The sequence below is a fragment of the Varroa jacobsoni genome, unplaced genomic scaffold (assembly GCF_002532875.2).
Source record: "Varroa jacobsoni isolate VJ856 unplaced genomic scaffold, vjacob_1.0 scaffold_188, whole genome shotgun sequence".
Classification (NCBI taxonomy): Eukaryota; Metazoa; Arthropoda; class Arachnida; order Mesostigmata; family Varroidae; genus Varroa; species Varroa jacobsoni.
The window spans coordinates 167,594-184,186 of NW_019213090.1; the positions used below are offsets into that span (position 1 = coordinate 167,594).

General features: G+C 38.3%; 1 protein-coding gene across 4 annotated transcripts in view; it reads left to right on the forward strand.

Annotated features, from left to right (window-relative positions):
- Positions 1-15,493, forward strand: part of LOC111272579 (organic cation transporter protein) — a 31,581-nt gene extending 16,088 nt beyond the window's left edge. For 2 of the 4 annotated variants that reach the window (XM_022854132.2, XM_022854117.2), the window contains exon 2: positions 12,857-15,421. In XM_022854132.2, coding sequence (XP_022709867.1) covers positions 12,910-14,367 — 1,458 coding nt within the window. In that variant the 5' untranslated portion in view covers positions 12,857-12,909 and the 3' untranslated portion in view covers positions 14,368-15,421. Of the gene's footprint in view, positions 1-8,914; positions 9,235-12,856 lie in introns of those variants that run through there. The other 2 variants (XM_022854152.2, XM_022854126.2) reach the window with 2 other exon arrangements.
- The last annotated feature ends 1,100 nt before the right edge of the window (positions 15,494-16,593 follow it).

Consider the following 16,593-nt stretch of genomic DNA (forward strand, 5'->3'; position numbering starts at 1 on the left):
TAGCCTAGCACTAAGCGGTGGGTGAACTCATGGCCTCCTGCCATCATGATAGCCGCTGCCATCGCCTTTCGCCGCCAGGACCCGGAGAAGTGCTCTCCCAACCCGACACTCTGGCGCTCCAGGCTCTGACAGTGTGAGCGTGTGTTAAAGTGTGTGAGTGAGTGAGCCTGTTTGCTTGCGTGCAATAACATGCAGCTATTTCCAGCGTTGGGCGCATCTCTGTATACCTATATCTCCGTTAGAGTATGTGTCTGTATAAACAGCGACTCTGCGCTTTGTAAGGAACTGCACTCTGTGTTAAATCGCTCACTCTGCGCGAACTCATAGTTCTGCCTGAGTGCACGCAGCAAAGCCGATCTTCTAAGCTGCCGAATTGATACGGAAACACCATATGACGTAGTCTTTAAGGTTAGGTTAACTGAGCTACACCTGTCTGACTAGCTGGATGGTCGCTCAGCTGAAGCTAGCTGAAGAAGCCGGAAAGGGTGTTATGCGGAAAGGAGAGATCGGTTTACATTGCCCCACGTGACGCCCCATATATGATGGAACAACTGCATTCTAGATAACCCAACATGAAGGGAGGTCGTTGGCGGACAACCAAGTCTGTGGCGTTGGCTACACAGTTTAAATAAAGTAATGTCCATAGCAGTGGTTTATGTAGTGTAATTGATATCGAAACATGCATCTAAGAGTATGTGCGTATGTTGCACGTATCAGAAATATCTGAAACAAGTAAATTGACAAGAAGGCTATACTCGATTAATAATCGAAGCATACACTGATATGGACGTGTATAGGAAGCCTTTCGGAATAACTGGACTAAGAATGGGTAGCCAATGCTACTGGTTCATAAACTGCGTTTAATTATCAATCAATATTTTCATAATAACCGTAAGTGAACAAATTTTATGACATGTAAATTTGTTTAAGTTTAGTTCAAAAAAGTTGGACAAAAAACCCAGCAAATTTGAACTGTGAGCTACTAACAAACTTCCCAATTTTCCACCAAATTTCTCTCGTCGGAACTTGTCTGGGCGACCTTGTTGTCTGTAGATTCTCTCATTTTGAAAAAGCCACTGGTTTTTGTATCGAATCGTCGCAATTACAAAAAACAGTTTTTTGAGCCACTTTGATCACTTTTCAAAGCTTGTCAATCTGATTTCGAACGTCCGAGGAAAACGTACGCTGTGGGTGACGTTAGACTATAGCTAAGCCTTGTTTATATTTAAAAAAAAAACTTTCTACTTCTGCAGTGATAAATTTGTGACTTTGTTCGAGATCAACAGCACCTCAAGGATCGATTAAATGTTTTCAAAAGATTCGCTTTATCTGACAACTGTATTATGATAAAGGTGCAAACGCTGCTCAAGCCCATAAAAAATATATATACTGCTCATCACCTAGATAAATTATCGCAAAAGGCAAAACGTTCTCAAGATGATTGTGTCCCTTTTGTTCAGGAAGTTCCGGTACGAAATAGCCTCTCGCAGTCGTCGACCAATTAAGAAAAACGTTGATGAAATTTGAGGCAAAATTGGGCAAGACTGACACGTGGGTAGCTACTATATCGCAGAAAAACATCTACGACGAAATAGTTTACGCTATTTGATTTGAGTTGGCTGGAAGAAAGTACGATATTTAAATGCTGAATTGACAAAACATATTTAAGTGACGAACAAATTGACGCAAGACGATTTATTCAACAGTATTCCATCTGCACTACATAAAAACGAAAAATTTCTAAATCGGCAGATTATATGCTACAGTTATGTGCACAAAAAACAATAGACATGCACCTGTAACCTTTGACAAAGTCCAAAACAATGTACTGTAACGTGTTTGGCGGGTGGAAAAGCAATTGTGCGTTATGAGCTGCTGCCGCCTGGCGGCGGAACGGTTCATTCGGAACTCTACTGTCATCAATCACCGAAATTATAACTAGCCATCGTTACCAAAAATTAAGCGGAACCCTTTTACTATGACAGCGCCGTCTTGTACCATGCTAATGTTAGATCACACACATGTTTAGTTTTCCGGCATATAAACTGTAAAATTTTCGATGGAAAATTTTATTGCACTTGCCTATAGTCTACGTCTTGCACCATTAGGCCAATATCTGCTTCGGTTTTATGTAGAACTTCCTTAATGCTATTCAGTTATTTTTAATGCAACGTCACATACGATACATCTGTGTTTATTTCGGCAATATTTTGTCCTTATATAGACACAGTAACGAAAGTGATTAAAACTGTCAGTACGAGCTGAAAGTCTTAGTCGCGCTACCCACGTATGGGCCCCAATATACGGTCAGAAGCCACACAGGTTCAACCAGTCCCTAGCTGACAATCGGGTTAACTTTATTGTAATGAACTCAAATGATTATCGCGAACGTGTTGAACTGTCGTTATAATATATACGGTGCCTGCTCTACTTTGATGAAAAAATTTCCAAGCTGTTGGGAACGTGTCCTATGAGGCACACACGCACGCACGCACGCACCTCCACATCTTCAACAGCGATCGAGCTAAGAAATGGTAGTTTCGGTGGCAACCCTTCTCACACATAACGACATCATCTGAGTTCTGTGTTTTCCAGCTTAGCAGACCACTTTGTTTATCCTCAAATTGACCACCTCTTTAGCTTCGACAAGTCGCTCTTCTCTCACTGGCACCACTGCTATTTGTGATAATGACATGAGTCGATCGATATATATATATATATAGAAGTAACGCGTTAAGACAACATTTCCAGACTTTCATTTTTATATATCTAGCATGATTGACGACGATAATGCAAAAGCGCCAAGGGTAACTATTTTCGTTGAATATAAATTAATTGTACAGCTCATTAGGCTATTCGTCATGTTCCCCCAAAACAATTTCCCCAAGGTCGTCGGTACTCTTTTATGAGTACTTTCTAAGACTAGATCTCAACAAAAATCGATACTTTTATGAACATTTTTACATAATTTTTAAGACTAGATCCCAACAAAGAGTGATACTTCTATAAAAATGTTTACATATATATAAGAAGTGTAATTTTTGGCAATTGTGCTTATTAAATATAGTCATCATTGACTGCGAGTTCACTCTTTTTGGGACCCAGGCCTCCGAATGGTCATTTTAAATATACTCCTATTTTAACGCGTAGGTAGTTTTCTAATGGCAAGCGTGCATCGAGGGATATTGGTGTAGGTAAACTCAGATATGTTTCATAGGAAGAATTCAATTCTGAGTTCATAGAAGGGCATAAGTCCCAAAAATGCTTTTGAAATAAAAAATATTTTTTTAATAAACTATCGAGCTCTTTTCGAAGCTTTCGACTTTTTCGAAGCTTGTTTGCTCCATGTGAGTCTTTCTCAGATTTTTAAAAAATCGCGTTACAACTAGTAGTAATGTAGACCATCGATTTCGGGCAAAAGGAAGGTTTTAATCATTATTAATTAATTATATATATATATATATATATATATATATATATATATATGTATATATATATATATAGTAAAAAAAATTGCTTACTAGAAAGGACATTGAGGTAAACTGGGCCACAACCAAAGCTGGGTCTTTTCATTTGTCTCTTTTAGGGTTGTATTTTGTTGTTAGCTGTAAAAGCAAGAAAAAGGAAACTGTATTGTGAATTTTTCAGCGAAAGATTGCTATGATGAAGATATTTTAGTTCTAGTTAAAAGAAAAACGAATGGAAGTCATCTTACATCAATTTTCATTAACCTACCGTATACTATCTAATATCTCATAAATAGAAAAACAACGCAAACTTTGTTTAAATGATAACATAAAAACAAATACACTTTTCGCCAAATCAGTTAAGCTCAGTTTCGAATAATATTGACTAATGCGGTGGAAAAAAATTATCTTTGGTAACAATAATCTACTGCGAGACCTGCTTCGTGCCTAAGGACGAATATGCTTAGAGCTAAAAACCGCTTCCGTTCAAAACACTGAAAACGTATATACTCTACTTTTTTGGAAGGTTTTAACTAAAAAAAAAAAATTTAATTATTCGTGTGTCGTTTTGAATTAATATCAGATTATAGTCCAATGAAGTGGCTAGTTAAATAGGCGGCCTTACGTTTTCTGACTAAATTTCTGCAAGTTTTAAATTAGACGTTTTTTAAAGTCAAAACCTCTAAAGTGTAATAGGTATTATAAAACTTATTATAGTATCGATCATAAATAAGAATAACTCGGTGCTAAACTAAATACCCAAATATAGTTCCCATTTCTATGCCCGTTCTTCGATCCGGCTTTTTACTCACCAAATACAGTAACATTCGAAACTGCAACAGCACGACCAAGTCGGCCCGTAATAAGAAAAGGAAGACTATGGGCTTCATCCTTTCGTATTTATAATTTATCTTTTTTGAATACTACTAAAAAGTTGCTAGTTCTTAGAACACCTTATTTATTCTATTTTTTTTCTGTATAAATTCTGAACTCCTGCTGTGCCGAATGAAAATTTCTGAAGCATTCTTATATAAATATTTTTCGGTCTTTCATTATCTAGTTAACAGGCAGAAAATAGGCACTGCGCGAAAGAAATTGACGTTCTAAAAACAAAGTGCTCAAAAATATTTTAAAAAATCCTTTCAGTCATGAAAAACGGATCCCTCACAAAAAAGAAAACTATGTGTAACTTTTTGCTAGTCAAAAATTATCTTTGCTAGGTATCAGTACTGGATATTAAAGGGCGCAGTGGTTATTGAATTATGACGGGACTACATGAAAATCGTCTTCCTTTTGTTAAAGAAACATTAGCGATATTTGATTTCAGCAAAATAGACTTGCAAAACGCTGAACTAAATTAATTACGAAAGCCCTAAAAAAAAAGTTAGCCAGCAATTAATGTAAATGTATTAATCATAAAGTGAATCCGTTCTGTCAACAGGAAGAACGTATAAGTTCTTTATGGCCCATCTGGGATCGTTGGGTCTGAGACAAAATTCGCGGGCAGCTATTGTCAAAAGCGTTCGTATTGGATACGGCGTATATCAAAAGACAACCAGACATTGATAGTTTCGATATTGCTACGCAACTAAGAAAGAATCCGAGCGTGTGTTCCTATAGGCAGTTTCTTGTGATCCAGGTTAAATTTTTTTTGGGGGAGACGGGACTGAGAACCTTCAAATCCCATCAAAAGCATGCAGAAAGTACTTTTTTGGTAATCTGGAATATGAAAATTACAAGAAGGTTTTGGTGAGGACAAACGCAGCCCTTTTTGGGTGCGCCTAACCTTTGGACTCTTGAGACCTTTTGTGTCAACGAATCTTTTTTAATCAAATGAGTAATTTCGAGAATTGTTGTGGATTTTGTGTTAAATTTAACTGCCACAACTTATATATAAATGTATATAGAAAAAATATAACATTATACTTGTTTCTATTCATTCAGTGAAGTGAGATAATTGTAATCATAGTATATACGGAACATCTCTTTAATTGAATTTTACGGGAGGTGTTTTACGTATACTATGAGTATAGTAGTCTAACGACGGAAAGAAACCTTATCGCTCTATGACTACAGACACCTTCGATTCATTCACTTACTTCTAAGAGTTGCAATAAAAATGTCTCTAGTTTTAAGTCTCCATTGTTAGCCAGACGTCATCCTTCTTGAAAAAATGCTGGAAGGATGATGGAATAGTGTTAAATCTAACAGCAACAAACTCTTATAGTAGTTACGGTTAAAATTTAATAGATCCCCGTAAAAGCTTTAGAAGCGCAAACTTGAAAGTTTTATGCGAGTAATATAAATATGTCTGAACGTTAGCCGGTTTTCTAAATTCCTTTTTTAATGTGAAACAATCATTTATATTGAATCTGTCTTTTAGAGCTTCTGGGTAAAATTTCTGCATCAGTTTTTTTTACTTGTACTTGTCTCACCGGTCAAACTAAACACTATCTTGAATATACCTTAAATGCGTAATAATGTTTTCTAAGGAATCCTTTTAGACTTGCCCTATTGAGCCAAGTCAGGCTCTAAAGGCTTTTGTGACCTGCAATATAGAAATTGAAATGTCTTCCTATGACATATTTGTTTAGCGTATAATTTATAAAAAGATAAAAGGTACCACTTTTGTGGTCCATATGGCAAGCAGCTTTGTTTTGTTTCCTTTTACTAGAGTTTATGACATTATATTTCTGTGTTTTGTTTGCTGGCGTAGCTCATTCGCTAGAGATTTTCGTTGCGTTTCGAATTGGAACATTCGCATATATCTAGAGTGATATACAAAAGACCACAAAGAAACGTTCGCAGTACAGAGTGAAGCATTATCATCATATCATTTTTTGTTTCTTCGGTGAATCAAGCCGACGCGGTTAACACGATATATAACACTACACTGCCGTGTTGCTAAAGCCCACTGGCTTAACTCTTTTCTGGCTTTCGGACATTGTCCTTAAGCAGACATACATAAGTTTTTTTTGGCTTTAGAGGTTACCTACAAAGGGGATTTTAAGAAGTGTAATAGAAGCTTCTACTAAATATGCATAGGGGGAACAATACCCTAAAATGTTTTTATGTTAAGGCTACTTACAAACAGTAGTATTTTAAAGAGTTAGTTTATCGAGGTAGTTCTATCACAACTGTATTATACTGAAATATAATGCGTTGTGATTTTTAAATAAGATACCACAAAGCTAAGAAAAAGAAATATTTCTATGATTAGGGAAACCGTCAACTATTGTACGACGTTTAAGCGTTTCTATATTGCTTGATCCTTTAAAAGACTTATTCTATATATTTCGTAGATAAGTGCCTATCTTATCCGCAAGGCTAAAAAGATTTGAGCTAGAAGTGGCGTTGCTGTATTCCGTCCTTAAATGGGAGACAAATTTTCACATCAACTTAGATTCTGCTTCTGTTTATTATAAACTATTCAATTAACAAGATATATTACAACTGACATAATACAACGTCTTTTCCAAAGCATAATGAATTCAAAAGGCCAAACAAGTGTGGAGATCGAGAGAGTTCCATGTAATCGAGTTTACGAGGGTTGTGAGACTGACTTCATTGAAACAACTGACTTCATTGCTGTTGCTCTCTCGAAGTATGCAGCGCATCGCCGTCGACAAGATTTCGGTTATATGCATTAATTGACTGCCATAATGGCACCCAAAAAAACAGAACCAGCAGAGGCGGGTGTGCCTAAAACAAAGATGTGTGATGACATGCCTAAAGGCTCAAACATCATTAGGACAGATAACCAATTATTCACAAATTTAGGGCAGCGTAACATACCTAAGTATATGAGAATCAACTCCTATTTAAAAACATGTGTACCTCAAAAAGACGTCCAATCAGAATATATGTAACCATACCATCTAAACACGACTCCACATTTACAATAATGTTGTTGTTAGCGTAGCTCCAATTTAAAAAAAAAAACTAAATGATGAGAACCAGATTAAAAAAGCATCATAGTTTCAGTAAAACAGCACGCTTAAGTTCCTGATACTTGAATTGTGCGTCTCTCGACATTGATTACCATACACTAAGGACCAGTATTTACTTGTAGATATTCACATAGAGTTGTTACATTAATATGCTTTAGTTAGGACGTTTAGGTAATATATTTCAATGCTATTTACCTCCGAGACTCTGAGATATTGTTGTTCGCGTAGTTTCAGTCTTTTAATCCTCCTGCAGCATCAGGTTTTGAGTTGACGACATTGAGAGTAACTTCAAAAGGATGTGCCAGTTTATCATTAGTAGAATTTAATAAAAAAAAAGCAAGAGCTTTCAGTATTAGACTTATATTCTAGCGTAGACTCTTACACGGCAGGAACTATTTCGAACATATTACCCGTACAAGTGTAAGACAAAGTCAATTATCGATTTTAAAATGACTTGATAAAACTATTTAGGCTAAGTTTACTGCACCGTTTAAATTTTCGCGGGATGTCCGCCATTGGTCTCCAGTTTTCACTCCTACATCTAGGTTTATAGTAAATATAATAATGCTAAATGCGCGCAATTTTGCTCATCGTTTAGATAGTCAAAGTAGGTAGCGCTTGAAGTTCTGCTTTCAGTAAACGCAGACACTATGTCGTCCCGATTAACCCTCTTGCATAACATGACTAAATCGCTGCCAATCCCAAAATACGATTATAGCGTAGAGTTTTACTACGCTTAAAGCATCTGATCCTGCAACCGTTATATGAACCTTTTTAAATCACCTGGTACCAGTTTCCTTCTGGTTTGCATCAGTTTATACTGTATATAACCGTATATACTATGCTACACAAGTTCTATGGAATTTTCTATTTGATATGCTATTAATGAGTACTGATATAGTTTTTTACCAATGAGTACCTATATAATTTTTTTTTTGATAAGATTATGATGTTTTGAAGAACTGTCATATAAAAAAAAGAAGATGGTTAAAACCATCATTACAAAAAAATTACACTGGCTTATAGATAAGGAGGTCCATATCGTTGTCTAACACTATACGCATTTCTACAAACTAGAAAGGAGATCTACATTTACATGCAGTGACTTTTCCTACAGTAGGACTAAAGCCTATCTGAAAGCAGTTACAAAAATTGGCTAATTGCACAACTCATAATTAAAATCATAAAAAAAATGTACATAGCTTCTTGACGACTATGGACTTTGTACTTCGCCATTTAATAGTCGACACGATCTTTTATTTGGCAAAGGTAACTCACGGCCATGTATTTTGCTGAAAAGATACTACAAACGTATCGCAGACCTATTACAGCCAGCTAGATAGCGTCTACAATACCGTGATGTTCAGAAGGCCCAATGTCTGCACGATCGTCATAAGCTTAGATGCTTCAGTCATCACAAAGCATATTTTCTAGCAAATTCGTTAGTGGCTATATCCTTTTCAAGTAAACTGTATGTATATGGGCTAATAGTATGCTTTACATATTGGCTTGTTTTTTTATGAGGCTAGGTTCTGTGGCAGCCGCTGGTTATATGCGGTTAATTGTCAGTGGCCTAGAGGATGTTGGAGAACAATTCGCCGCACCCATTTGTGGAGACACATCTAAGTGACGTCGAATCCCTTTAATTGCCCTTCTGGAGCAGGCTTCTTTTTCTTGTCCTTATGTCGTAAAGCTCAGTATAGCCAAAACATCTAGACGCGTTGACACGAGAAAACAGAATAGATAGTGGCGAAATATGGCAGACATTGGGCCGTGCGACGTCGTTGACATTATAGGACGATTCGGACTCTATCACGGTAAGTTTTTAGCATTCTTCAAATAAGTTATTATAAAGGTGTCGTCGAGGGTTTGGCTTATCTATTGGAATTTTTATTGTGAGTGTATAATGTATATTAGGAAAGAGATGTCGAATATTGTAAAAGAAACATGTTATACTACACACTGCTTCTATTATTGGAATAAATTGACACGTGCAAATCTGGGGCTTTATATTAAATTGGTCTAGGGGGTATCAATGCAAACTAAAGGATTGCATTGTACAAAACAATGCAGTACTTTTGTTGGATTATTTGAAGTCAGTACGGACAGAGAGCGTTATAATACGGAATGCAATAAAATTGGATTGGTAGTAGAATTTCTATAAAATCAATCAGTACTTAAAACATTCTTGCTTTTTCATCTGAGACTGAGCACAAGTGAACTGGTGAATACTCCGACAGGTCCATTGAGACGCCTACCGTTTTCTGTCTTCAAATTATATCCGAACTTCCCTTTATCCCGGTGAATTGGTCGTGGTTGAGGACTGTTGGGCCTAGCCCAATATCATCATTTTTCTGCTTTTGAATTCTATAGTAAATAATACGACTTAAAGAAATCTGTCAATGGTTTAATTATTTTACTAAACAACTGTAGCTGTTTGTGATAGAGAAAAAAATAATAAAGAACTATGTGTATTGCAGAATTCTATTTTATATAAAGGATAATGATTAACAAATTTACTTCGGAAAAGATGAAGGAATTCAAGAAAAACAGCCGTCCTATGCGTACGCTAGCAGAGCCACATGTTTCTTAGTTATTATTGTTTTTAAAATTTCGACACTTTTTAGATTTTGTCTGTGGAAAATGTGTTCAAGCGGAATCTATTTTGCTCGATAGACTCGACAGAAACCAGGGGGAATCATGTTCTCCTCATACCTCCTTTAGTTAAGTTTATATTTTTCTAGTTATGTAAGATTGCTTGGTATCTTCAACAAACGTTCGACCATAATTATCCGCAAACGTGCTAATCGTCGAAGGTACATTTCCACTGTATTTTTTAGATAGCTTTTTTCCTACGCTCAACTTCAAAAGAAGTATTAATAAATATTATGACAAAGATTCGAATATGACCAAAATAGCCATGAAAATGTTTATGAGTCATCATTCGTTTTCAAATTTTTTTTTGTTAAAAACATATCCAAAAGCGTTTTTTAACTACACATAGGCTTTTATTATGTTATTTTTTTGCTGATTATTCAAGGACCAAACCACCAGGCGACGTGCGTATAGTGACTATAATATGAACAAGATTAAACATTATAAAAAAAAAAAAAGTTTACCTCCTTGTCACTTTTAATGAGTGACAAGAGAAATGGGAGAACTATTAATTAATAACATTAAAATTATATTCATTAGCCGAATTGGTTGAAGAAGAGCACCTTTCGCATAAATTCGTTTGAAAAGTAATATTTAATTAAGGGAGCGGCAAATAGCTTTGAAACTTGCTCAAAAGTTAAATATACGCATTATGTACAATGTAAGAAGTCATAACTATAGCAGGTGTAGATTTTGCGCCTTAAAGGTCTGACGAAAGCTTTAAGTAGGCACAATTAGAAATGTTGTTAAATATTTGCAATAAACCTTGCTACAACTTGAACAGCTGCTTCTTTCTCACAAATTTATAAAGAAAATATTAAATTGCTGACCTCATCTTGTCATAAAGACAAAAAAGTAGTTCTTAAACTTCTTGTAAAGGAGACCAATGGCAGAAGTGCGATATCAAGATTCGACACGTCATGGGGGAGCTGATATTTAATTGCCAAGATGCGTCATTACTGAAGTGCTATCGCGGCAGACTAGAGCGCCCTCTTTAAATGGGTTCCTTATAACCTGAACAAAACTAAATGATCATTCCTACTACCCTGTTTGCTGGAAGTCCATATGGCAGTCAAAAGTCGCTTGATTTTGGTGGAGAAAATACTTGGTAAACTGAGAGATTTTCACTGAAGGGGTAACGGATACAACATCATGAATATCAAGGATCTGATGCGACGTACGTAAAAACACTCTACAGCAAATCTTTTAGTTGATTTAAATCAAGTACAAAAGTGAGTTTATGAATTAACTATGTCATTTGCGTATCATACTCTATCATATATCAGGCATTGTACGTTATTAAGTCTCCTTAGATATGATAATACGATAGAATTAACTGAACGCCGCAATATTTTTAAATCTAGGATCTAGGAAAAAATAGGACTCCTATAAAAAAAATGGGAATACTGAGGAAATACTGTCCTGGTTTGAGACAGTGCTAGCGAAAAGAGTTACTAAGTGTCGTATTCACATGTCCTTAAATTGAGAATCTTTAAAAAGAATTTTGCTTTAGCTTTACCCTAAGTAGATACGATAGATATATTGTAGCCTAAGGCAATGACCAGATCGATATGCAATCAAGCATATATGGAAGTTTTTTGTTCCCAAGACTACATCTAATAAAGCGCCTTAGGTTATTAGAGATAGTTATTTTTATCCTAGTCAAACATAGTTTGCCACGCGTATCTAATAAACGTTAGCATTATTGGGGATGCTACAGAATATTTACATTTGTCCGTGTGAATGGATAACTATAGAAAATGTTTGCAGGAATCTAAATTGTCAAAAAAAGTGTGGAACTGTGGCCTAAGGTAAATCGAGTCTACTGTTTTTTGATGACACGTATTACATATCGTTGCAAACTAGCCTTTTCGAAAAATGTCAGCTATTATATAAATTCGTTAACGCTTTCACTACATTAAGCGTACTTTGTCGTTATCACCGTCTACTTTATTTTGTTCAGATGATAACTAATTGAACAACTTTCGAAAACAGAGATTCTGAAAAAGATTCGCTGTAAGTAGCTAGTCAAGGGTTATATTTCTTGGTCTAAAAATTAGGTAAAACCTAGGATCTTGTGAGAAGAACAATAAGAAAGTAAAGCCACCCTAAGCCTAAGCTAACCGCCTACCCTTAAGCTCAACTGAGGCCTCAGGCATCCCCCCCTATGCCTAAGCTAATCCCCTACCCTAAGCCCAACGCAAGGACTCACACAAATTCATCTACCCGCTAGCCTTCTACCTTTAAGCTCAACCCAAGACCTTAAACAAAGCCGTCCACCTCCTGCCCTTAAGCCTAACCCAAGACTTCAGACATAGCCACTCACCCCCTGCGCCTAAGCTAACCCCTTACCCTTAAGCCCAACTCGAGACCTCAAGCAAAGTCATCCTACGTCATCCAAAGTCATCCTGCGTTTAAGCTAACCCCCTACACCCAAGCTAACCCCCTACACCTAAGCTAACCCCCTACACCTAAGCTAAGCCCTTACTTTTAACCCCAACCCGAGAGCTCAGGCAATGCCAGCTACCCTTTACGCCTAAGCTAACCCTCTATCCTTAACCCTAATTCGAGGCCTCAGACCAAGCTACTTATCCCCTATGTAAGTCCACCCCAAATCTTCAACGTTTGTGTCCACGTTTTTTAGACTATTTAACTATTTTTTCCTATACGACCGATCTGCAGATGTCGCTAGTTTGTGGGGTCGCTTAAGTTTGTTCTAAAAAGCCCGAGATTTTTTCCGCAAACCTATTATATATTTCTCTTTCTTATCTTATCTTTTCGCAGTTCTTGTTCTTACTGTGGCCCTACTACGGGCGATTCCGATCGCATGGACCTACATGATGTCGCCGTTGATTGCCCCAGACATACCTCACGAGTGCAGCGCTCCCCCGGGCCTTAACAAAACTCTTTGGAGAAGCTTCGCCCAACCCGACGAGTGTACAGCTTTTCCACTTCAAACGATTTTCAACGGCATCATCTTCTACGAGCCGGAGAATGGTACTTTACGTCAACCCTGCGAGTTTGGCTGGGTATATGATACAAAGCACTTTGGGCCTACGGCAACATCGGAATGGAATCTCGTATGCAGGGACTCTTGGATGCGATCGGGCGTTCAATCGACGATCATGGCAGGGTCGTTTAGCGGAGTAACAATTTTTGGCAAGCTTTCTGACGCATTTGGTCGAAAGAAAACGTTCTACGTTGGCGTGTTAATAGCTGCATTAGTGGGTGTTGCTGGGACATTCGCATCGTCCCTGCTATGGTTTAACGTTTGCCGTTTCGTCATTGCCGGCTGTGCGGCTGGACTTACTGCGGCCATTGTGACATTATTTATGGAAGTCATGCCAAACACTGACCGTGTACTGATGAATGTTGGCTTCGGAATCGGTTACGTTATTCCCATGGCTCTCATTGGTTTTATGTCCTGGATGTTTCAGAATTTTCGCCTGATGCAACTTGCTCTGGGGTTATCGTTTTTGCTCGTCGTACCATTCTACCCATACATTGAAGAGTCGCCAAAGTGGCTTTTAGCTAAAAATAGAGTTGACGAAGCTGCAAAATGCATCGACCGGATACTGCGGCGAAGTGGACGGTCCGCTTCAGACATGACGAGAACGATGGTTCGGATAGCTGCCCAGGCCCAGAGACATCCTGAAAAATCTCAACCAACCTTGGGTGATCTGCTAAGGTTGTCAACCTTACGAATCAATGCTGTAAGCATTTTCACTCTGTGGTTTTGTGAGTCGATCACGTACTACCATATCATGTTGAATGCGCATAAATTTCCCGGAACTCCACAGCTGAACTACGCACTTTCGGCGTCCGCCGAAATTCCCGCCGCGCTAATTGGTATTTGGGTATGCCGACGCATTGGTCGACGAATCTCACAGATCGTTCCTATCCTGTTAAGCGTTGTTAGTTTATCTTTGGTTCTGTTTTTTATACCCCGTTTAGCAACGTGGCCGAACTTGCTCGCCATGATGTGGATACGGTTCCTTCTTAAATCTCAAAATTTCACGCAGTGGATTGCTGTTCATGAGAACTTTCCTACCCCATTAAGATCTACCGGTTTCGCGCTCTGTCACATGTTCTCGCGATGCGGAGCGGCTATGGCGCCCTTTGTTGTAGACCTCGGTCGAACCACGCATTCAGCTATACCCCACATTGTATTTTTTATTTCTGCAGCAATTGAATGTGTCTGCCTTCAGTGGTTACCGGAGACATTGGATGAGCCTTTGCCGGACACCCTTGAAGATTTGGAAGAAGTTTGTAAAAAGAAAAATGAAAACAAATAATGCCTAGAAATTCATTACGAGTATATACGTGGCAGAAAAAAAATTAAGTGTAGTTCTGACTCTGCGTAGTTTATGCTTGTTTAGATAAGGCCTTTAACTTGTAAAGGCGCAAGTAAAATTCCAGCGAATGTTAGCTAGAATTCAAATATTCTGAATGAATTATGTCCAAATAGTCTCATAAAGCTGACGATTTAGCTACCAGCTGACTGATGTGGTTGCGTGTGCGCATGCTTTTATTTACTTCAATTTATGTCCCTTGACGTGGTAAAAAACGTATGCAGAGCATTTGTTTGAAATGTCCTATTCTACAGTACAGTTCTTTTGATCCCTTGGAAATATAGGATATGGCCCAACTTTTCTTGCAGCTTTGCGCGGAGGGTCCAGACGGCCTTCAGGCTTATGGCAGGACTACAATCCGAGTTGCACAGTTTACCTTCCGTTTTAAAAACTATAGGTTGAATAATGTATGTGGCGCAACTAGATACTCGTTTGATTGCCGATGCAGAACATCAAACATACAAGTCGCTAACGCACAACGACACTCCTGAACCCACAGAAATGACCTCTCGGAGGCGTTCACGTCAAGAGATACGTTAAAACTCGCGGCGCTCTTTTTTGCCGCAATGTACGAAGAAGCAATGCCCTTCAAAAAATTTCACAGCACGTGAACTATTGTAAGATCTTGGGAGCCTATGCAACAAAAAAGCCGCTGGTCCTGATAAAATTTGCAAGCACGCTATGATGACACTATTCAATAAATGCTTACATACAGCTGAATGAGAAGGTGCTACTTCATTTAATGATGCCTAAAAGAAAGAGCGGCCCAACCGCACTGTCGTCATAGCGGGGAATAGCGAAGAAAAGTGTTTATTATAAGCTGCTTGCCAGCTTGTTGACTAAGAAACTGAACGGTTATTTAGAGAGCATACATGAAGAAACATATTTTCTTTAAAAAACTTTTCACAGAGACGGCGTGCGGGATCCCGATAGCGGACGTGAAGAAAGCACTGCCTACATCGTGCAATTTGCTATACATGACGTTTGTCGATATCAAGGGGGCCTTCGCCTCAGCGCCCGGGACAAAGCTATGCTCACATTGGCCGAAGTGGATTTCCCTATGAATAGGTTCAAGCTTCTCCTTCATTGCAGCTCCAGAAGAGAAGGGAATAACCATCGACGACACACTGGCCAAAGTCCTGCCTTTCACGAAGAAAACTGGCTTGACTTAGAGGCACGACCCAAGCCTAAGGAATAATCTCCCTGATGAAATAAGAGGGCCAAAAGGAATCACTTTAAATAATATTGTGCGCACATAATGACACATTTAATGATATACGGGCCGAACGGGTTTTAAGTTTATCACAAACCGTAAACCTGACCAAGATAGGAACGATAAAGTTTGGAGACGGAGGCAGGACAGCGATTATTGCACCTTGTACCTTACCAGGTTGCCTATGTATATTTTCATCCCTGGCTTGCTCTTCTCCGCGAAAGATAGAAGTTTTATTGTGCAGGAAGATACAGGAAAGCAGTGTTGGCCGTATAGGCGATCAAATCGTACACGTTTGCCCCTCGCAATCGCTCTCTACTCGCACGTATTCAAGGTAGCTCCGATTATAACGGATGGGATACGCATTATTTGGGAAGATCCCACGGTGGAAAACTGCAAATAATTAAATCGCATTAAAGCCTCTTTCCTTAAAACAGCATTGGGATTAAGCATAGTAAGCCAAAATCATCTCGTGTGTCCTTTGGCCGACTCACCACTGCTGACCGAGGACCCACGTTATCGCTTTGAGCTCCCAGCAGCGGAAGACCGATCTTAGGAAGTGGTAGCAAAAATTGGGAACCTCTTTGCTTTGAGTCTGATGAGGAACAACAAGTGAACTAGCTAAATATACATGTCGTCACCCGCTTTGCCGTGCATCAGCAACATAGACCCTATATTAAACCAAGTCCCTGTGAGCTTTGAGACGAGGAAAAAATGTAGCAGATATCCTACCGTTCATTGCCCCTTGGTACCATCTTTAAAACATTAATTCTATGTTGAAATTGAAAAAATATGTATGAATTTTTTCCTGATATAGGGACACTGTGTTGTTTACCTGTATGTATGGTGTTTTTGACTACTATCCGTAAAGGTGAATAAATGAAATTTCATTCAAGAAGAACTCCGACTAATCCACTTAAATGTAATCTTTACAATCGAGTTTCTCCAGGGATTCC